At 33.4% G+C, this 22,350-nt stretch overlaps 3 protein-coding genes across 5 annotated transcripts in view; 1 reads left to right on the forward strand and 2 right to left on the reverse strand.

Moving 5' to 3' along the window:
* LOC124540688 (ryanodine receptor) overlaps positions 1-22,350 on the forward strand; it is a 154,455-nt gene that overhangs the window by 109,091 nt on the left and 23,014 nt on the right. The window contains exons 66-81 of the mRNA XM_047118358.1: positions 607-730; positions 1,555-1,648; positions 2,080-2,217; positions 2,851-3,007; positions 3,678-4,000; positions 5,017-5,171; positions 5,575-5,752; positions 6,868-7,003; positions 14,124-14,248; positions 14,832-14,952; positions 15,303-15,492; positions 15,868-16,117; positions 18,851-18,995; positions 19,670-19,782; positions 20,006-20,077; positions 21,827-21,985. Coding sequence (XP_046974314.1) covers positions 607-730; positions 1,555-1,648; positions 2,080-2,217; positions 2,851-3,007; positions 3,678-4,000; positions 5,017-5,171; positions 5,575-5,752; positions 6,868-7,003; positions 14,124-14,248; positions 14,832-14,952; positions 15,303-15,492; positions 15,868-16,117; positions 18,851-18,995; positions 19,670-19,782; positions 20,006-20,077; positions 21,827-21,985 — 2,480 coding nt within the window. The remainder of the gene's footprint in view (positions 1-606; positions 731-1,554; positions 1,649-2,079; positions 2,218-2,850; positions 3,008-3,677; positions 4,001-5,016; positions 5,172-5,574; positions 5,753-6,867; positions 7,004-14,123; positions 14,249-14,831; positions 14,953-15,302; positions 15,493-15,867; positions 16,118-18,850; positions 18,996-19,669; positions 19,783-20,005; positions 20,078-21,826; positions 21,986-22,350) is intronic.
* Positions 7,388-9,658, reverse strand: LOC124540686. Of its 2 annotated transcripts, none has more exons than XM_047118357.1 (5): positions 9,397-9,658; positions 9,174-9,308; positions 8,666-8,828; positions 8,248-8,324; positions 7,388-7,742 (listed from the first exon to the last, which is right to left on the reverse strand). In XM_047118357.1, exons 1-5 carry the CDS (start codon positions 9,448-9,450, stop codon positions 7,476-7,478), a joined length of 696 nt encoding a protein of 231 aa, XP_046974313.1. In that variant the 5' UTR covers positions 9,451-9,658; the 3' UTR covers positions 7,388-7,475. The 2 variants fall into 2 exon arrangements, with proteins under 2 accessions (XP_046974313.1, XP_046974312.1); XM_047118356.1 differs by having other exon boundaries at positions 8,248-8,330.
* Positions 10,120-13,501, reverse strand: LOC124540684. 2 transcript variants are annotated; one of them, XM_047118353.1, is made up of 6 exons: positions 13,385-13,501; positions 12,442-13,317; positions 11,652-11,804; positions 11,194-11,392; positions 10,649-10,695; positions 10,120-10,567 (listed from the first exon to the last, which is right to left on the reverse strand). In XM_047118353.1, the coding sequence occupies exons 1-6, from the start codon at positions 13,424-13,426 to the stop codon at positions 10,268-10,270; spliced, it is 1,617 nt and encodes a 538-aa protein (XP_046974309.1). In that variant the 5' UTR covers positions 13,427-13,501; the 3' UTR covers positions 10,120-10,267. The 2 variants fall into 2 exon arrangements, with proteins under 2 accessions (XP_046974309.1, XP_046974310.1); XM_047118354.1 differs by having other exon boundaries at positions 10,489-10,567; positions 10,649-10,691.

Below are 22,350 nucleotides of genomic sequence, written 5' to 3' on the forward strand. Positions count from 1 at the left end.
ATTAATTTGTGTCTCTATTTCTTATCGTACCAAAGTTTTGAACAAAATCTTTATTGGAATCTATATTATTCATATAAAAGAAAGTAACTCTGTCTTTTTGTCTGCCGCTCTTTCACGACCAAACCAATGGACCAAATTTTATAAAATTTGGTATGAAGCAAACATGAACTCCAATAAAGAACATAGGCTACGTTTTTTGCCTGACACGTGACTGTTAAGATGTTAGTTACATCTTAAAACACCAGCGAAACTGCGGGCGACAACTAGTATCTTATCTAGTATTACCTATAATGTAGCCACGCTGATTCATGTGCTTAATTTGTCTTTATAATTCATCTCGTGCTCAGCGGTGAAGGAAAACATCGTGAGGAAACCTGCATGTGATAAATTTCATAGAAATTCTGCCACATGTGTATTCCACCAACCCGCATTGGAACAGAGTAGTGGAATATGTTCCAAAACCTTCTCCTCAAAGGGAGAGGAGGCTTTTAGCCCAGCAGTGGGAATTTACAGGCTGTTGTTATTATTATCCCTAACAGGAACGAACTAAATTTCCTAAAATTGTGCTATATACGATTTTTATGACATTTATGTCGCAACTATTAGCAGGAGCCGACAACCCACAATATGACCCACAACCCATCAACACATCGTCGGTGGCGCTCAACAACGATCTCAATACAATCGTTCAGAAATTCTCCGAGCATTACCACGACGCTTGGGCATCCAGGTAAATATATACTTGTCTATGCTTCCAGGTATATTTGATTAGATATTGTTTTGGTTATTGACTTGATTTCGAGATATTGGGTGATAGGTGAACCTGCTTTTTTATTGGTTTGCGGATATTGGCCACTTGATGGTATGTGATCACCACCGCCCATAGACATTGGCGCTGTTAGATATATTAAAAATTCCTTACATCGTCAATACGCCAATATCCTTGGGAACTAAGATGCTAGCCAATGTAACTACAGGCACAAGGGACACCTTGTGCCTGTAGTTACATTGGCTCACCAAGTATTGTTGTTGGGCGGTAGAATATCTGATGAGTGATTGTTACCTACCCAGATAGGCTCGCACAAAGCCCTACCACTGAAGTCCCGATAAAACCATATCATCCATACCATCATACACGATATTTTTTTTTTTTTAATTAAATCAAATGAAATAATCTTTATTTGGACACACACACACACACACCTTATGCAAACAATATAAAAATGTATATAAAAGGAACGTATAAGAATAAAGAATACAAACTAAAATAAAGATGAAAATTAAACAAAACAATGTGTGATGCCCAAATTGGTAAGCAACTCAGCATATATGTTGAAAATCATTTTTGTGATGAGTTTCAACGCTAGTATTCTGTGGCCGCCAATAACTACGTACGTCACGTCGTAGGAAGTGAATTACGAGTATGTGTTATATAAGTTCATAATAATTACATAAATATAAGTATAAGAATATATAATAAAATAATTTAAAAAATAAGGAAAAAAAAAACATTAACATTTTTTATGTTGTACATTCCTGTATTTATTTTGTCAGGAAAATTGAAAATGGCTGGGTCTACGCGGAGTCATGGTCCGACAGTCAGAAATCTCATCCAAGGCTCAAACCATACAACATGCTTAATGATTATGTAAGTATATAATTGCAAAGATATTTAATTTATTTGAATAGTTATATCCTTTTGAAAATGAGCCTTTGTCGTTTTATGTTCCCATTTCAAATAATATGTATTGTCTTACCGGTTCTTCTCGATGGAATCTACTTTCCGAATGATGGTAGCTTCACTTAATATAGTTGTTAAATGACGATTCAAAAGTGCTTGTAAAAGCCTACTTGAATAAAGTATGTATTGATTTTGATTGAGTTTGTGTACATAATCGAAAATTGCTGATTTGACCAAAATCGTTCAGGTGCACATCATGAAAATAAGATGTTCTCTTAAACGAATTTGGCACAAAATGAGACACTTTGTATGGATATTTTATTTTGTACCTGTTGACTTCCAAGCAGGATATATTAATTTAAATAATTGTTTTTAACTAACATGACTTTGTATGACAGGAGAAAGAGCGTTACAAGGAGCCAGTGCGTGAGTCGTTGAAGGCGTTATTGGCGATCGGCTGGTCAGTCGAGCATTCTGAAGTGGACATCCCAAGTACCAACCGAAGCTCCATGAGGCGACAGTCCAAATCTGGCATCGTGAGTACACTTACCATATTTAATATTGTAGAAGCTAAAGCGAGTTTGTCGTTACCCTTCCAATAATTCAACTGATCATTCAGGAGATCAGAAAAGGACATAGAGTACCTAGCACCTGACCCCTACCCTGGTCCCTCGAACACGCCCCCATCAGTTATTTGTTTTTGACAAATATATATAATGTAAATAGTTAGCATATTATGACTTTAAGAAGACATAATCTGAACAAATTTGCTTTGGCCATATAAATTTTTATAGAAAATTTACTTTTCCTTTTTTAAATATCTATTAATAACCCTAGACTTAAAATAAATTGTAGCTGTTTAAGTTTGTGTGTGTCTAGTATCGTAGCTCCGAAACGGATGAACCGGTTTCGATTTTATTTTTTTCCTTAGATGATATATATACCTTTATTTTATTAAAAACTTTATTATTTATATTACCTAAATAATATGAGATTTTTTTTTTATTTTCTTGCGCACTGAAGCAAAGTCACGAGATTTTTGTAAGTACATAATTTATTTATCTAAATTTTCAATAATATTTACTAATTACAAATTAATATTTTTTGATATAACTTTTTTTGATTAAGTTACTTAGTTACGTTACTCAAATTGTGATCTCTCTCGTCAGACGGATTCAGCGACACCCTTCAACTACAACCCTCACCCCGTCGACATGACCAACCTGACCCTATCCAGAGAGATGCAGAACATGGCAGAGAGGCTCGCAGAGAACGCACATGACATCTGGGCTAAGAAGAAGAAAGAAGAATTAGTTACTAATGGAGGTATGCATTACGAAATTAATTATTGGGAATTTCTTAAAAAAATAGTAGCAATACCCCAAATTATTTTAAGAATCACTAATTTCTATTTGTCCCTTCTTTTAAGCTATATGTCATATCAAAGAGTCGAGATGGCCCAGTGGTTAGAACGCGTGCATATCAACCGATGATTGCGAGTTCAAGCCCAGGCAAGCACCGCTGATTCATGTGCTTAATTTGTCTTTATAATTCATCTCGTGCTCAGCGGTGAAGGAATACATCGTGAGGAAACCTGTATGTGACAAATTTTATAGAAATTCTGCCACATATGTATTCCACCTACCATTGGAACAGCTTGGTGGAATATGTTCCATACCTTTTCCTCAAAAGGGAGAGGAGGCCTTTAGCCCAGCAGTGGGAATTTACAGGCTGTTATTGTTATTGTTGTTATTGTCATATCAATTGTGTAAGGATTATGGATGATATTGCACAAGCCCAAGATATCCCGATGAATCCTGCCAATTTTTTGCATCGTCGGGTAGCCCGTAAACTATTGCCCTTTTGATGTTTCAATGACTAGCCTTATTATTTTTGAAAGCAAAGCATACTCAATAGACATTGGCTAATTTATTATCTTATTTTTGTAATAACACTATCAACCATTCAACCGTTTAATATGTAAATGTATCTACAGGTGGAATCCATCCTCAATTAGTCCCATACGATCTTCTAACCGACAAAGAGAAGAAAAAGGATCGTGAACGTTCTCAGGAATTCCTCAAATATCTCCAATATCAAGGCTACAAGTTACACAGACCCAAAACAGCGCAAAGTGACACAGAACAGACCACTACCGGTGTAGCAATAGAGCTCAGATTCGCTTACTCGCTGTTGGAGAAACTGATACAGTATATCGATCGAGCCACAATCAATATGAAACTCCTGAAGCCTTCCACTACGTTCAGTAGACGAACCAGTTTCAAAACTAGCACTAGAGATATTAAATTCTTTTCCAAGGTATGTTTTGTATTTAGAATCCTATCCGTAAAAACCGTTAAGTTTCTCAGCAAGAAACTACCTTTTGCACAAGTTTTCCTTCCAAACACTTCTGGTTACTTCCAAGTTTATATTTAAGTATACACGACGATAATACGACACAAATAAGACGTAGCATCGGCAAAATTCGTAAAACCGATCACATCCGTATTAAGCACGCTATCCCAAATTATCAATATTTCTTTCTTATGTGAATATGATCTTTGCACAAACGTAATAACTTGTAATATCATTCGTCAATTTGACACGTTGATATAAATGCACTTGCTTTCTTGGGTTGAACTGACGCGAGAATCTATAGCGACGAATAGCGTCGAATGGCGCGATAGATATTTCTATTGGTTGTGTAAATCTGCAACAATGGGTTTTACGAATTTTGCGGATGGTATGTCTAAGTTGTGTCGTACTATACATTTGTATTATATAGTAAGAGTAAGAAGACTTTATAGTTCTCTCTGTAAACTTTTACTTCAATTTACACATTCTTCTATGAATTGTACCAAAATTGATCTCGAGTTATTTTTCTTATAACAATCGCATGCTTCGATACTTATTAATTTCATTAATAATGTTAATTACTCAAATTTAATATTAATTAATGGAACTAGTTTCACTTTTGTCTTTAACAATTTTATCTTCTATGTCTTTTGTATTTTTATTGTATTACAAGCAAGACAAGTCGGAGCTAAAGTATTTCAAGAAGGTATCAGTCTTATTATATAAATATTTTGACTAGCTCTTCTCCTTATAATTTTAAATTGTAGATTACTTGTGTAGTTATGTATATGCTTTTATCTAGTATATTATTATTATTTACATATTTAGTGTCATTCTTATAGTGATTGTTTTGACTTGTATTATTGGCATAATTAATTTCATTTTTTATATTTCGAAGGTGTTCTATATTTAAAAATATTTACTTCTTAATGTTAATCGTTTATAAATGTTATTGTATTATATGTTACATTTATTATTAGGTGGTACTTCCTTTAATGGAGAAGTATTTCTCGACGCATCGTAATTACTTCATCGCCGTAGCGACCGCCACCAACAATGTGGGCGCGGCGAGCTTGAAAGAGAAAGAGATGGTCGCTGCTCTCTTCTGCAAGCTGGCTAGTTTGCTGAGATCCAGGTGATTTTTCTCCTAAGATATTCTCTTACACACACATACAAATTGACAAGCTATTTTTTACATATAATAGAAAGAATTATCATTCATGAATATGATCATAATTAAAATCGACTTAGCTTCTAATGATAGATTATCACGAAAATGCCGCATTAATTTCAAAGTTAATTTCCAATATCTTTTAACATTGTAGGTGTCATTTTTTCATGCTTAAAAATATTAGGAATTTCTTTTTTTTTTAGAAATGTGTACCTATAGACTAAATTGTTTGTTGCGCTAATCCGACGAAGATTTATTTGTTTTTTTCACGAGAAACGCTGCAACTGAATATTTTTTAACGATTAAGGGTTATCGTTATCGCCTAATGTATTATATGTACACCTACAAACTCCAATTAATCCAACAGATTGGCAGCCTTCGGTCCTGATGTCCGAATAACAGTCCGCTGTCTCCAAGTGCTCGTGAAGGGCATCGACGCCAAATCCCTCGTGAAGAACTGCCCCGAATTCATCCGTACTTCCATGCTCACCTTCTTCAATAACGTAGCTGATGATCTTGGGCATACCATCATGAATTTACAGGATGTAAGATATTAAATTGTACCCTTTCAACTTTCAGCTGCATATGCAAAAAGTTCGGCTAAAAATTTTATGTACTATGTGAAGTTACGTTTTGCTTTACTATTAATGTAGTTCAATCTTTAAAGCGATGTCAGCGCCAGAATATGTTTAGTAAAGAGTAAAGTAACGGCCTGTAAATTTCCCATTGGGAGAAGGGCTTAGAACATATTCCACCATGCTGTTCCAATGCGGGTTGGCAGAATGCACATGTGGCAGAATTTCAATGAAATTAGACACATGCGGGTTTCCTCAGGATGTTTTCCTTCACCGCCGAGCACGAGATGAATTATAAACACAAATTAAGCACATATAATACATAGCGGTGCTTGCAAGGGCTTGAACCCGAAATCATCGGTTAAGATGCACGCGTTCTAACCACTGCTTACTTTCTGTTATCACAAGACTTGTTATGAAAGTGATTGAGACAGTGATATTACATTGTCTCACTCTTATTCAAACGGGAACAGTCCAATTAAAAAAAAAAAATTTTAACGGTAATAAAGTAAGTCAGTTGGCGTATTAACTTGTTAATGTTACTGTAAGATTACAAACATCGTTAGATTACAATCTATCTCATCAGATTGTAAACTGTCGAAATATTGTGAACTGTGAAATATGATACATGATGACAGACACGCTCAATGATGTTCTAGTAAACAGATATGTTATTAACGCGCAAAAAGTGAAGACTAGAAAACGTCCCAATTGGGACGTTTGACTTGTTTGGTTTTACGTAGTAATACGTTATAATACTTTATAATACATCATAATTACGTACTAATACGTTTTGCGTAATTATAACATCTAGTTGTCTCTTTTTTTGTTATTGTTTTTATCAAGCTATCCTTTTTACTTGTAACGAAATGTAAAATAAACGGTCCCCGGCGCGGCACACTTTTTTCTGTTATTTAGTATGGATATAACATATCTGTTTATTAGAATATCATTGGACACGCTGAGTTTTTTCGCCGTTATCTTTTCCGAACCGGTTGTAATGTTTATTTTAATATGAATATGTAAGAGTTATGTTTGCATATTGAGTAAAGGGATTTGAGTTTGAGTTTTGAGTGTGCGTGCAGGGCAAGTACGCGCACCTACGTGGAACGCACCTGAAGACGTCGACGTCGCTCGGCTACATCAACGGCGTGCTGCTTCCCGTACTCACCGCCATGTTCGACCACCTCGCCAATTGCGAATACGGCGCCGACTTGCTGTGTGAGTTATCTCATTTACACCATTATTATTATTATTATTAGAAACAGGGTGTTCCGGAATGCGATGGCAAACCGGTACCGGGTGATAGGCCAAGTCATAACAGTTATCCTAAAAATATTTATGTCATTTATTTTAAAAATGATGATCATTTTAAAAAATAAACACCTGTGACGCATTTCACTTCTAGTCTCTAAAAATTTTCATTTTATTTTTATTTTGTAATCCAGAGTAATACTTCTGTAGCTAGAAGTCAAAAATTTCAACACAACTGCTCTAATTTTGAAAAAAAAATGACACACAAAGGGAGTTATTCCCATATCAAAAGTGAAATTGACTTTTTAGATTATGGTCAATTTTTTATTTTTCGGAACGAATCCAGTTTTCACGTATTTTTTATGACTTAATTTAAAATGATTTGGTGTACCAATCCCAATCCAATATTTTTTCCAAAAATTTGCATTTTATTTACACTTTAATTGGAACTGCCGCTGTCACTGGAACTCTCTATCGTACGAACTTGGTACGCACTACTGCATACTTTCTTACACGTGTTTTTAAACGAACGTTCCTTTCGTTTACTGCACTCATGCATTTTGCAAACAATAGAGCTGGTATCGACACATGCCAGATTACATTTATCTCGAGACAACTTCTTACATTCTCTCTCGGAACGACTACGAAGTATTTGCTCGACTAAGTTTCCTAATACATCGTTGCGTAGACTTCTATTAGTAGTTTTCTGAAATTGTAACAATATTATAAGTAGGCATGTGTCCGATCTATCGAAACTAATCTTATATCTGATGTCGTCGGAAAATCAATGAAAATGTCATCGATTTTATGTGGACGAGTAACCGTTTCCACCGCATATAAAGAACTATGAGTATCGGTTTGAAACGTCAAAGCATCCAAAGAACAATAACTATAATATTCGTCTATCTCTCTTTAACATTACAGTAACACATCTGTGAGAAAGAGATGAAGCGAATGTTAGACCGATTTCGATATCACATCCGCTTCATCTCTTTCTCACATATCGTACAATGTTAAGTTAAACAAAGAAGGGCGATCTGAAATCGGATTTGAACACTTATATTCAATCAAAATATCCATACACAACCGTGTCACAAAATTGGGATATCGCCCATACCTAATTATGGTAATTATATATAACCTCTATAATAATTATATATAACCACTTTACAATTCATCGAAATAAAGTACAATCCTTTATATTGACTTACCATGCTTTGAGGTACCATATGAGGTATGCAAACATCTAAGTATCTTTCTCGAGTCTCATCAGTATGTTTATTATTATCTGAAACTAACATTGTTTGGGTCAATAATATAAATTAGATAACATTGCAATAAACATTTACATTACATTAAATTAACAGTCTGTAAACTGCTAGGCTAAGGCCTCCTCTCCCTTTGAGGAGAAGATTTGGAACATATTCCACCACGCTGTCTCAATGATTGAATACACAAGTGGCAATTTTTTATGAAATTAAACTAATAACGATATATTCCTTCACCGCCGTGCACGAGATGAATTATAAACACAAATTAAACACATATTCAGTAGTGCTAATCTGGGATGCACGCGTTCTAACCACTGGGCAAACTCAGCTATCGGCAATATCAACTAAATTAAATTACCGTTTTCGTCCGAATAGGCCTGACTATCCTTATTGATTGTCGATTGTCTGTAGTCAAATTCTCGAAGGCATTTCTTCTTAGCTTCGTTTTTAAAATCGTTTTTCATAGTCGAATTACATCTTGGATACGACTTACAGACTTTTTTACTTACTTGCATAAGAGCCTGTAATCAACAACAGCCTGTAAATTCCCACTGCTGGGCTAAAGGCCTCCTCTCCCTTTGAGGAGAAGGTTTGGAACATATTCCACTACGCTGTTCCAATGCGAGTTGGTGGTTGCATGCAGGTTTCCTCAAGATGTTTTCCTTCACCGCTGAGCACGAGATGAATTATAAAGACAAATAAGCACATAAATCAGCGGTGCTTGCTTGGGTTTGAACCCGCAATCATCGGTTAAGATGCACGCGTTCTAACCACTGGGCCATCTCGAGCCTGTAAGTTATATGAGCATTGCTAAATATTTCGAACATGCAAAGTTTTATTTCAAAATCTATAGTGACTTGGCTTACTTTGAAACACTTTCTTAGAGCGACTTTTAGACAGGGATCGCCATATTTGTCTCGTAATATTTGATGTTCTTGTTCATTATTCCATTCATCTCCATCTATTTTAAAAATAAGAAATATTTTCGTTTCACATTTTATCTGAAATTATAAAACTCTTTCAAATCTTTAATATTCAAAAACATAAATTTCAATAAACGTTTCGTAAATTTTAAAGTTATCATTTTACCAAACAGAAAATAAATGTTAGGAGGAAACAATAAAAAAGATTGGTCAATTTCATTTAATAGCGTCAGGGCACAATAAAACAAGATTGCTTATACGACTGGTTTCAAACCATTTATTACGTTATTTTAAGAATTAAAACAAATTATTACAAAACTGTTAACGCTCGAAATTGATTCTCAGCTTTTATAATTACATTTAGATATGGGGCCATCCATTTTTTACGTAAGATGATTTAGAGGGGATACATAGCACCCATGTCTTACGTTTTCTTGCAAGGGTTTACTTTGTAAAATCTATCTATCTATCTATAATAAAAGAAAGTGGTGTTAGTTAAACTACTTATAACTCAAGAACGAATGAACCAATTTGGCTGAAAATTGCTGGAGGGGTAACTTAGAACCAGGAGACGGGCATAGGACTTTTTGTCCCATTCGAAGGGATTTCCGTGAAGTCAGTATAAAATGCGGTATAACAAAAACGCATCTGACATGGAATAACAGAACAAAAATTACACATTATGAAGACCTTAAAAAAAGCCAGTTAGACATTCTGTTATATATTTAGTTCCAGCATTGTATCCGTGCGAAGTCGGGGCGGGTCGCTAGTACACAATAAAATAAACCAAACTTATATTCATTTTTTCCTTTAGTTTCTTACGTAATAAATATGAAATCGAAATGAGGGGGACGGCCTATTCTTATTTTTTCTTATGATAGGAGGGGGTCAAAAATTGGCGAAAATAGTCTTACATAATTAATGGATAGTCCCTATTTTATAGTTCACATGTGTACCGATATTTATGTTTATTATGATATTTGTTGCTATAGTAAAATTGCTATTAATAAATGTCTATAATGGGTTTGGTTTAAGTCCTAGTCACTACCATCGCTACTGCCGCTGCTGTCGCTATCACTAGAATCTTTCCCAGAATCTTTGCCATCATTGACAATGAACAGTTTCTTACATTCCTCTTTACACGAATTTTCGAAAGCTTTCTTTTTATTTTTATCGCAAGTAATCTCAGCGCATGTTTCCTTCGTGGCGTTATTGCATGCTTGTATACATTTCGATCTGTTGCTCTTTTGGCACTCTTTTTCATATTTATCACGTAAATACGATTTCGGTGGAGAAACGGACATAAGAGTTTTATTGTTTGTATAAATAATGAAATCCTGCAATCATAGAAAATCATTAAAATGACGACTCTGATGTTAGATGTATTATATTTTTGTGATTTAATTTTTTCTACTTACATAATGCTTTTCTGGTACTATATCTTTTGTAGCACCAATAGAACTATCTACAAAAAATAGAACAATGATATATTATCAATGTTAAATAATTACATGGTCTGTCATATGTATGCTTAGATCTTTAAAATTACGCAATGGATTTTGATGTGTTTTTTTTTTCAAATAGATTGATTCAAATAGATCCGGTTTTTGTTTATAACACGTGGACATTATAGTTAAGAAACACTGATAATTTTAGAAGTTTCTAATGTGATGTCGTAAATAAACAAATTCTGTAGTATTTTACTTGGTGATAGGACTTTGTGCAAGTCCGCCTAGGTACCATCAGATATTCTGCCAATATACCACATTCACATTTTAGTTCCCAAGGTTTGTGGTGCATTACAGCGTCATTGTCTATGGGCAGTGGTGACCACTTACCATCAGGGCAAAATTTTCGTCTGCCAAGCAATAGCATAAAAACAAATTATATTGAGTATCAGTTTTGTATCCGTGCGTCCCTTGTGTTAAATAAAAATATTCCGTAGTAGACGAAGTTCTCATACCGTTGTAGTTGCGTTTTCGCAAATGTAACGGATGAAGATTTTGTTGTCCTCTTAGTCTTGTTTCACTATCCTTACTACTTTGAGTAATGTCATATTGCTTCTTGCATTCCATTTTACCGTTTCTTATAAACGCGGATTTGAAGTTAGCCTTGCATTTAAATCGTAATTTGCAAACTTTCTTATTTACTTCTTTTATGGCCTGAAAATGAAAAATTACAAAACAATAAATAAATGTTGGACAAAATCACATACATTACTCTGATCGTAATGTAAAAGTTAGAGCACTTATGTTATGGAAAATCAGAAGTAACGACGGTACAACAAACACCGAGACCCAAGACAACATAGAAAAATAATTAACTTTTTCTACATCGACTCGGCCGAACCCGGTCAGAGAGATCGTCAAATACTAATATATAGTCTCGAGTTATTAGTTGTATGCAAGTAATGCAACTTACTTTAACGCATTTTTTAATCGGAACCTGTAAACAAACATCCCCATAATTGTTACGCAATATGATTGTTTCATTGTTTCTGAATTGGTGCTCATTTGGTTCCAAATTACCATCTTTAGCTAGCTTAACCGATTCCTCGAAGGTATTGTTATCATCCTAAAATCAGACATTATAGAAATAAAGAGATCTATGTTGAAATTATGAGCTGAGATGGTCCAGTGTTTCGAACACGTGCATCTTAACCGATGATTGCGGATTCAAACCCAGGCAATCAATACTGAATATTCATGGTAGGCAAGCACCGCTGATTCATGTGCTTAATTTGTCTTTATAATTCATCTCGTGCTCAGCGGTGAAGGAAAACATCGTGAGGAAATCTGCATGTGACAAATTTCATGGAAATTCTGCCACATGTAAATTCCACCAACCCGCATTGGAACAGCGTGGTGGAATATGTTCCAAACCTTCTCCTCAAAGGGAGAGGAGGCCTTTGGCCCAGCAGTGGGAATTTACAGGCTGTTGTTGTTGTTGTTGTTGATTCATGGTATTTTTTTGTGTTTATAATTCATCTCATGATTGGTGGTAAAGGAAAACATTGTGAGGAATCCTGCACGTGTCTAATGTCAAAGAAATCCTGCCACATTTGAATACAACCAATCCGCAGTGGAACATCATGGTGGAATATGTTCCAAAAATCTTCTCCTCAAAGAGAGAGGAGGCCATAGCCCAAAAGTGGAAAATTTATAAACTGTTGTTGTTGATGTTGAAATTCATCATAGACAGTTTTAGTTACCATTTCTGGTTTCGCCAAAATAACAATTGTTATTTTATTGGGTTCTTCTCTTTTGGGTTTTTGTGATTTGAAAAATGGATCTTCGTCATTAGTCAGCTTAATAGGTCTGCTTATAATCTCTTGCCAAATGTTATTCGGCGAAAATGTTTCCGAATATATTATCCTCTTGATTCTCCTACTGTTGTCCCTTGCAAATGGTGCTCTAAATTGTAATTTTGGTTGGCTATAATTTTTCCGTGTTCGGGAACTAAGACGTTGTACGCTGAATCTAGTTTTTTCACCTAATATATTTTGAAATACTTTAGGTTTTTTCCTCGTCACGGTTTTCTTTTTATTTTTATTTTTTGTTATAATTTTGTTTTGAATCGATTTTGTTGTTGGGGGCATGTCAATAGATATAACTTGTATGTCTTCCGATTCGTTATCTTCAGATGAATAATTTTCTGTATCATCTTGAGCATATTCTAAAGATTTTTTTTCAATGCTTAATTTATCGACTGGTTCTTTGGTTTTATTTAAAGCTGTATTCGTTACTTTTTTAATGTCATCAGTATAATCATCATCTAGCGACTCGCTGTCATAAATAGCCGCTGTTGCTGGTTTAAATGTACTAGCCCTCACATAATCTACTTTTGAAGGCAACCATATTTTCTGTGTTTCATTTTGGTTTTCATAAGATGAATCGTCAGAGTCGTCGTTATCGCTTATAGATGCTGAATCGTTCTCTTTGTCCTCTTTAAACTTCAAAACTTTTAGTATTTGATCATATTTGTTGATAAAATCGTACAATGCTCTGTTAACTGACGAAATATTCCCAGATTGGGATTTAAGTATTATTTTTACATCTTTTGATTTTATCACATTATTACATATCACCTGTAAAATATTTGATTTTAGTGTTTAAATATGTTTTTCTGTTATTTAAAAGAATAATAGTACTAACAGCAAATATCAAAAATACTTCAGGCAAATACTTGCGCAACATCTAAGTTTTATTTCCGAACAACGATAAAGTAAATTGTTTGTTATACGACCTCGCGTTTTATTTCATTAAACCCAATAGAAGATTTACATGTAACAAACTATACTATAATATAATAATATATACTTAGTATCCAAATAAAACAAATGAAAAAATATTAACAAAATTCCAATATGTATGAAATAGTCTTTTATTTTAACTGATATTATTGGCCCTTATGTTATGGGCGATATGTCCCTTTTTTACCATTTCGATTTAAATATCGAAAGAAACTAAAATTAAAATACAATAACGCTATCGTCCCGACTTCGCATGAGAGTTTTGTTGATAAGACTTTTACAACTTTTTTACAATCAAACATAAATCTACCATTAAATAAGAGTATACCCACAGAACTAATTTCCAATTTCATCCTCTTAGGTGATCAGTTTTCACAATCTTCATCAACTCTATTTAGCATAACATAATAATACCGTCATCATCGTTTGTAGTATAAAATTGATCCCAATATGTCTGAATGTCTTTCTTGTATCTGTCTCATATGTCAATTAGATCAACGAAACGAAGCAATCTTTATTTATAAATAATGAAAAATTATCGATGAAATTCATCATAGTCAGTTTTGTTACCATCTCTTGTTTCGCCAAAATAAATAAATAAACAGAATTGATTGATTGATTAAAGAAATTTTTTGTTATAGTGGACGAAATCCAAGTGGCATCGTACAAGATGCTCGGGTCATTGTACACGCTGGGAACTGACGTGGGACTCACACATGACAGGAAATACCTTAAAACTGAAATAGAGCGACACAAACCAGCTCTGGTGAGTATAACATAATATTAGTTGGTTTGCTATTTGGCAATCAAATTTTTAGCTTGATGCATGAATAATTTTCAAGTATCTATTTTACTTTACATATTACTACTTTACTGGTACTGTACTTTATTGGCTTTCACGCCATTAAAACAATGGTACAAAATTTTGATTCAGTCGTGTACTTACGAGCATAGAATTTGTATAAAAACAATAAATATTTTTAACCAAAAAAAGGTTAAACGCAGTGGCGGATTTACCAATAGGCTAAGTACGCTGGAGCCTAGGGCGGCTAGTTTAAAAATTAAAAAAAAAACTTATAATTATATATATACACATTACTTCCGTAATACGTATACTCGTCACTACATAGCGGGATCCAAAAATAATAATAGTAACTGACAGAAATATCACCTAGTATATAATCATAATGAGGACGACATAACACAAATCATAAATGTTGCAAAAAAAAAGTAGGGGCAACAAAAATTGAATAGCCTACTTGCGGCAGATTTGTAAATCCGCCACTGGTTAAACGATACGTCACTTTTGACAGTTATTTTATTGTCTTTTTATTAATGAATGTCAACAGGGCTCATGTTTAGGAGCGTTCAGTTCAACATTCCCAGTAGCCTACCTCGAGCCTCATCTCAATAAACACAATCAGTTTTCTTTGCTGAACCGCATCGCTGACCATTCGCTTGAAGCACAAGGTAAGAACATGACAATATACCGTTGGCATATTCTTATGAACCAATCAAAACTAATTGTTTTTTTTTATGCAAAATTATCATTACAGGACGTTGGCCCAATTCGATATTACAGCACGTTTAACAAAAGTATTTAAAATATCTATCTATTTTATAATACAATACTATTTATGTGGTATAGGATATATTCCACGTAGCAATTAGGTATATATTATCAATCAGTATATACCAATATTATTATTTCGATTCCATATGGGAATTCTTATTGGTAGTTAAATTATTTTTGTAACAAAATCTAATCGAAGAATTCGTCAATTAGTTTTAAAGATTTTATATGATATATTTATCCACAGATATAATGGCGAAAATGGAGCAATCAATGCCGACATTAGAATCGATCCTCAATGAAGTTGATCACTTTGTAGAATCTGACAAAACGTATAGCGAAGCTCCGCACATTATTGATGTGGTTATGCCTTTGCTGTGTTCGTACTTGCCATTCTGGTGGGCGCAAGGACCTGATAACGTGACACCAACTGCCGGGTGAGTATTCTTTTATGCATATTTAACGTCATAATTCTATAGGCTAGTTAGAAGGCTTCAGAGTATTCAAATCTTAGGGTAGACCAATAATATGTTATTCGGTCAAGAAATTCCCATTAACATTTTGAATTTACAATGTTGGGTCTGTCTAGCAAAGCGCCCAAGTCAATCTTTAAAGTTCTTTCGAAAAGTACAAGTTTTATTACGACGCTTTCCGTCATTTTCGGAATTAATCGATGCCCCTAACACATGACAATTTGTGTTGTTGCACGAATTTGAGTCTGTTATTTAGGATGCAGAATTTATAGTCACTTGCCGTTACGATACTTATCTGATTACTTTATAAAACTCTTTAAAATATTGTAATTTTTTTAGTAACCACGTCACAATGGTGACGGCGGAACATATGAATCAACTATTGAAGAATGTTCTCAAACTTATCAAGAAGAACATCGGTAATGAGAACGCGCCTTGGATGACTCGCATCGCGACGTACACGCAACAGATCATCATCAACAGCTCAGAGGAACTATTGAGGGAGTCATTCCTGCCTCTAGCTGAGAGGGTCAGGAAGCGGACTGACAATATGTTCCACAAGGAGGAAAGCTTGAGAGGTTTTATCAAGGTTTGTATTTAATTTTTTTGGTATATAAATCAATTTATTACCACTGCAACACTATTCCTTTGTTTTTGTCTTATATATACTATTATTCTAGAAGCTTCTTTAGTATAAAATAAAAGAACTGTAAGTCAATTTAAAACTTGGCTTTACTGAATAACCGAACAAATTTTATGAATTTTATACTAAGCATATTTTAAGATCTAGACACGCGGTAGCGTATCAGCCAAGTTCAGGTAACAGAACTGGCGAGCAGCACCATGTATAATATACATACAAATGAATATAAATACAAACGCTGCGAATGGGCTATATGATTCTTCTATTATATTTCTTTCCAATAATTTTGCAATTTGATCTTCAATCTCTTTCTTATCTTCTATTGTGCAACGGTATGGTCTTTTGGAGCAATATTTTTCTATCAGTAGGTCAATATGTGCTTCATAAACTGTTACCTGTCCTATGTCATATTTGTCCTTTGCAAAAACAGACTTATATTTCGAAATTAATTCATCAATCACTGCCTGTTTTTGAAAGTCTAGATGATTTATGCAAATTTTGAAGTTTTCTTTTTGTATACCTTCATTGAAGTTTATTAAATTATCATATTTAATCTCCCTAGAGACTATATCTATTTTGTCTGTTTCCTTGGAAACCATTTCACTTTTTTTTATTGGCAATTTCTGAGTAATTTTTAAGTTTTCGTTTTGAACTAGGTAAAATTCTTTTATACAATCAAGACCCACTAAAAAATCATAATCGAAATTTTCCTTGTCTATTACGAAAACATTCATTTTTTTTTCTACATCAAAGATCGCTATATCAAGTGTAATTATTCCATTTGCCTTTTTAACGCCATTAATCGTTTTTAAATTAGTATTATTGCAATGACTGCTTTCCTTATTCTTTATTTTTAACAATTTAGAATTTATTAATGATACATTAGATCCAGAGTCATAGATTCCAGACACTTCAACATTTTTATTCAGTACTAATTTCACTTTGATCAATGGCGGTACTATTAGTTTTTTGGATCTTCACACTGCAATTCACATTCCAATTCTGGATTATTAATGAACTTTATTTGCTTTTTATCTTTTTCAGTAATTGAATTTGTTTTAAACCAGCAAGAATCTTCTGAATGATAGCGGACACCTTTATTTAATTTTTCACAAATACTACATTTTTTTTTCTCTGGCTTAGTATCTTCTTTCTTCTTGATAAATTTTCTTCTTGAAACTAAATGTTCTAATTTTCCAAGTTCACTAAACAAATTTTTTGTTTCTACGATTTGGTCTTTGTTGATTCTGTCTGTTATAAAATCTGGTAACCCAGCAGCAATGATATCAATAAGAGTCCCTTCATCTATTGTTTTTCTTACCTCTAATAAAAGTTTTTCTTTCTTTACCGCATATTCTAGTAAAGATCCTGATTGGTACTTGTAAGATAAAGCATACTTGCTAGCAGTCCAACCTTTATTAGCATATGTTTCCAAAAGACTTGAATTCCATTTTGACCACTCGGAATGTAAACTAAGTTTGATCATCATGGAAGAATACCAATCAATGCATGATTTTTCAAGAAATAATCTGAAGATTTCAATTATTTCTTCTTCTTTTACGATACTAAACCTTGTACATTCTTTTTCAAATACTTTCATCCACTGGTGTGCATTTGAACTTTTACCATCAAATTTTCCAATAACAAACTTGTCAGCTAAATTTTTAATACTATGTTTTTCTTTGTCTTGTTGACTTAACAAATGTTTCCAAAATTTTTACTATGGGTTCTTCTGAACACCTTTTACTGCCAATAGCCATTTGTTCTTGGGTAGTTTCCTCTAAAAATTGTTCCTGAAACATCATGTTTCCGTCATCATCAAAATAAGTTTGTATTATATCCTGAGTTGTTTTTATCCATACACTTCTCGTTTGATATCTTTTCTTCAATGTATTTTTCACGGCAAAGAAAGTTTTCGAGGTTTGGATATGTTTGTGAAGTGCTACTGCTTGATATTCTTCAGGCATAAGGAAAACTTTTCCATCTTTTGTGGCAATTGCGGTTATGGCGATATAGTTTGACTTTCCGTCTATCGATGGTTTAATTTCAAATTTAAACTTCAACGACTCCATTTTTTTAAAAATAAATGTCGTTTTATAAGATTTTATTCTTTTTACTAGGATGACACGGTTAATAAAACAAAATTGTGTTTCTCTGTAAAAGGAAATTTAATGGTTAGTTTTACATACCTCACATTAATAAAAATAAAATAAAATAACATTGAACATTGAAAAAAAGTAATATTTACGCACCTGTAAAAGAAACGACATTTAATGTTACTATTAACAATGTCTTTGTACTAAATTACAAAATTCTTTACTTTTCTAAGAACTCTCTATCGATATTTTTATAGCTAACAAAATTTAGTTGTCATGGTGCGTTCGATAACAGTTCATACGTGGAATTCAAATTAAAGAAATACTTTTTCTTTACATATATAACAGTACATTTTAATTGCGTTTTCTTAACATGAAAAATATTTCGTGATGATGGGTATCCTGTCAATGTAACTTGCTGTTTTTTCGACGTTTTTCACACAATCTTTGTGCTTATTCGGTGAAAAATATTTTGATAAATAATGGAATAAAAAAAAAACAAAGAAAAAGTCGTTTTAATTTTTTTTAACATTATTCAAACTGGCCGTAAAGAACATATTACTAAAAAAAAATTCACTTCCAGTCATCAACCGACGACACGTCTCAAGTTGAATCCCAAATACAAGAAGACTGGCAACTCCTCGTACGAGATATCTACTCGTTTTATCCTTTGCTTATTAAGTACGTTGACCTGCAAAGAAACCACTGGTTGAGGAATAATGTACCAGGTGAGCATTTTACAATTTTCAAGGTCACAATGGAAAATGATGTCAAAACAATGATTAAAAGATATTGTTAGTGCAAATTCAAAGATCATATTAGGACAAGTTTATTTTCTTTTTGTATGTTTTGTTTTGGTGATCGTTTAACAAGGTTTCCAGCATTTTTCTAAGCCATTAAATGAAACTTTGAAATATTATTATTACTATTAATTTAAAAATATTTTCTGTCTTTAAATATAAAAATTAAATAAAATGATATCAGAAAGAATGACATATAAAAAATGTCAAACGTGAAATGCTATGTCAATTCTTAAAAATAGCGCTATTGGTTTACGTGAAATACGATAATAAATGTGGCTTGGTGCTGAAACGACCTATATCAATAAGCCTTACTGTGGAACAATGAATGATATTAGATCTTATATTATATAGAAATACGTAATATTATTGGGATTAGTAATGATAAACTGACGCCTTTTTATCATAAATAAATTTAATATTCATCATCCTACTGCCCTTATCCCAATTTACTTGGGGTCGAGACAGCACATCTTTCTCCATACTTGCCTATCTGACATCATCTGACAAGTAACATTCTTTCCAGTCATATCATATTTCACACAAACCATCCATCGTTTCTTCGTTAAATTATTTTAAATGATACATTTTAATTACAACAGAGGCGGAAGAACTTTACAACCACGTGGCTGAAATATTCAACATTTGGTCCAAGAGTCAGTACTTCCTGAAAGAAGAGCAAAACTTCATATCAGCCAATGAAATCGACAACATGGTAAGGCAAATGAAAATGATCTCTATTCTTATAAAGTTAGGTACTATTTCCCAACACTGTATCCTTGATGTTAGTTGCTGTTGTGACGTTTCATTTCGATGTACACCATTTTTTAGTGAATTGATTTATGTTGGTTTATTTTTTGTTACAATCATACAAGATGTTTGTCTTTTTCTTTTCTTTTTCCATTGTAATAAGGTTCAATTTCGTTTGTCGTGAATAGGTGTTGATAATGCCAACTGCAACTCGGAGAGTTACAACCGTTGTTGATGGGGCTCCACAAGGGGGCGGGAAGGTAAATTTGAATCTAATTTGTTTCTAACAATATTCTTCTTTCTAATAATAATGTATTGTTTGACTATTTCTTCTGTCTTCCAATTAATCAATTATTTTTTTCAATTGTACAGTAAACAAACCCTATCATTAACTAAATTAATTTAATATAATACTAAATCGATATAATAATTTTTGCCATATTCAATAAATTAATATTTAAAAAACAATTATAACACCTTATTTAATACTTTTTTGCAACATCTCACGCTTTTTAATCTCGCATTAAACCACAGTAGTTATTCGTAGCCTCGCCTGTATCACTTATAACGAATCCTGCACTCGTAACATTTTTTTACAGATAAGTCGGTAGATTTAGCCAAGGATCAATGATATTCTAATAAACAGATATGTTATACCCACACTAAACAACAGAAAAAAGTGTGCCGCGCCGGGGACCGTTTATTTTACATTTCGTTACAAGTAAAAATGATAGCTTGATAAAAACAATAAGTAAAAGAGATAACTAGATGTTTTAATTATGCAAAACGTATTACTGGCATAATTATGAAAACGACTAAAGGCAAACGTCCCAATTAGGACGTTTTCTAGTCTTTAATTTTTGCGCGTTAATGACATATCTGTTTACTAGAACATCATTGCTAAAGATTCATTAAAAAAATGATTATTGCATGTTATTGTCTTCCAAATGCTTACCTAAAACTATAAATATTTACTTAACTAATTATATAATTAAAACTCTCAATAAAATTATATTATATTTTTTATCATTAAAAGTTTGAAAAAAAAAATTGTCTGTAAATTTCCTACTATTGGTCCAACGGTTTTTGAAGGTAAGATTAGGAGCGCAACTTGACCAAAAACACACAGACGAACAACGACACTTGGTGAGCAAGCCTGTTACTACAAAGCAATGGGACATAGGTTCCAATTCTCAAGATTAATTGCGTTTGTAGAGACAATGTTAATAGACGTAACATTACCCTGTCTGTGTAATTTTGAAAACTAGTCTCCTTTTAATATGGCCTGAACTCCTAGCCAACTTTGGGGTGGCATGCCCAAGGGAGACAAATTAACCATGTAGTACATATTTACGGCAAATCTGACACAACCAGAAAAAAACTGCTTCAGGATCTATTCTATCCCAGGAAGCGAATTTAAAGTCTCTAGAGTCGAGATGGCCCAGTGGTTAGAACGCGTGCATCTTAACCGATGATTGCGGGTTCAAACCCAGGCAAGCACCGCTGATTCATGTGCTTAATTTGCCTTTATAATTTATCTCGTGCTCAGCGGTGAAGGAAAACATCGTGAGGAAACCTGCATGTAATAAATTTCATAGAAATTCCACCAACCCGCATTGGAACAGCGTGGTGGAATATGTTTGAGGAGAAGTCAAAGGGAAAGGAGGCCTTTAGCCCAGCAGTGGGAATTGTTTACTATCGGGCTGTCGTTGTTGTAAGTGAATATGGAATACTGAGATTGGAAAAACGTCTACACGAATTAAATAGCTAAACCAATGAAGGAGTTACTATTATTAGACAATATTAATTGTTCGCCTTGAAGGGATAATAAAATTTAAAATAAAAAGGGTTTTTTGTACTTCATACCAAAATATTATATATTAGATTATTGTGACTTTAATTAAAGTAACATAAATAACTAACAAATTAAAATAATTTAATTCTAATCAATCACGAAAAAGTAAATCGCCTTGAAATATTGTATGAACGTATTAATTTGAAACTTGCAGAAAAAGAAGAAGCACCGTGACAAAAAGCGGGACAAAGATAAGGAGGTGCAAGCGTCGCTCATGGTCGCTTGTCTAAAGAGGTTGCTACCAGTTGGTCTCAACCTCTTTGCTGGCAGAGAACAAGAGCTCGTTCAACATTGTAAAGATCGTTTCCTGAAGGTAAATGAATTATATTCTCAATATATATCCTCTCGCTAGCTATTCCCGCGATTTTGTGCGCATTTGAGTTTAAAAAAAAATATATTGTTAGTAACCTAAGTTACTCCTTATTACATCAACTATTTGCCAGTAAAATTCCCGTCAAAGTCGGTCAGTTCCAGAGATTAGACGGAAAAAACATCTGTTGTAGACAGACATTCATTGGTTATTATAGTATTATTACCGTATATGCATATTCGTACATATGTATTTAGTGGTTATTTGAATATTACAAAAGATACTCCAATGTTATTGCATAAATATGTATAGATATTTTTGTCCTCTCTTTAATATTGTCTCAATACTATTGAACATACCTACAGTCA

The sequence above is a fragment of the Vanessa cardui genome, chromosome 26, assembly GCF_905220365.1.
Source record: "Vanessa cardui chromosome 26, ilVanCard2.1, whole genome shotgun sequence".
Classification (NCBI taxonomy): Eukaryota; Metazoa; Arthropoda; class Insecta; order Lepidoptera; family Nymphalidae; genus Vanessa; species Vanessa cardui.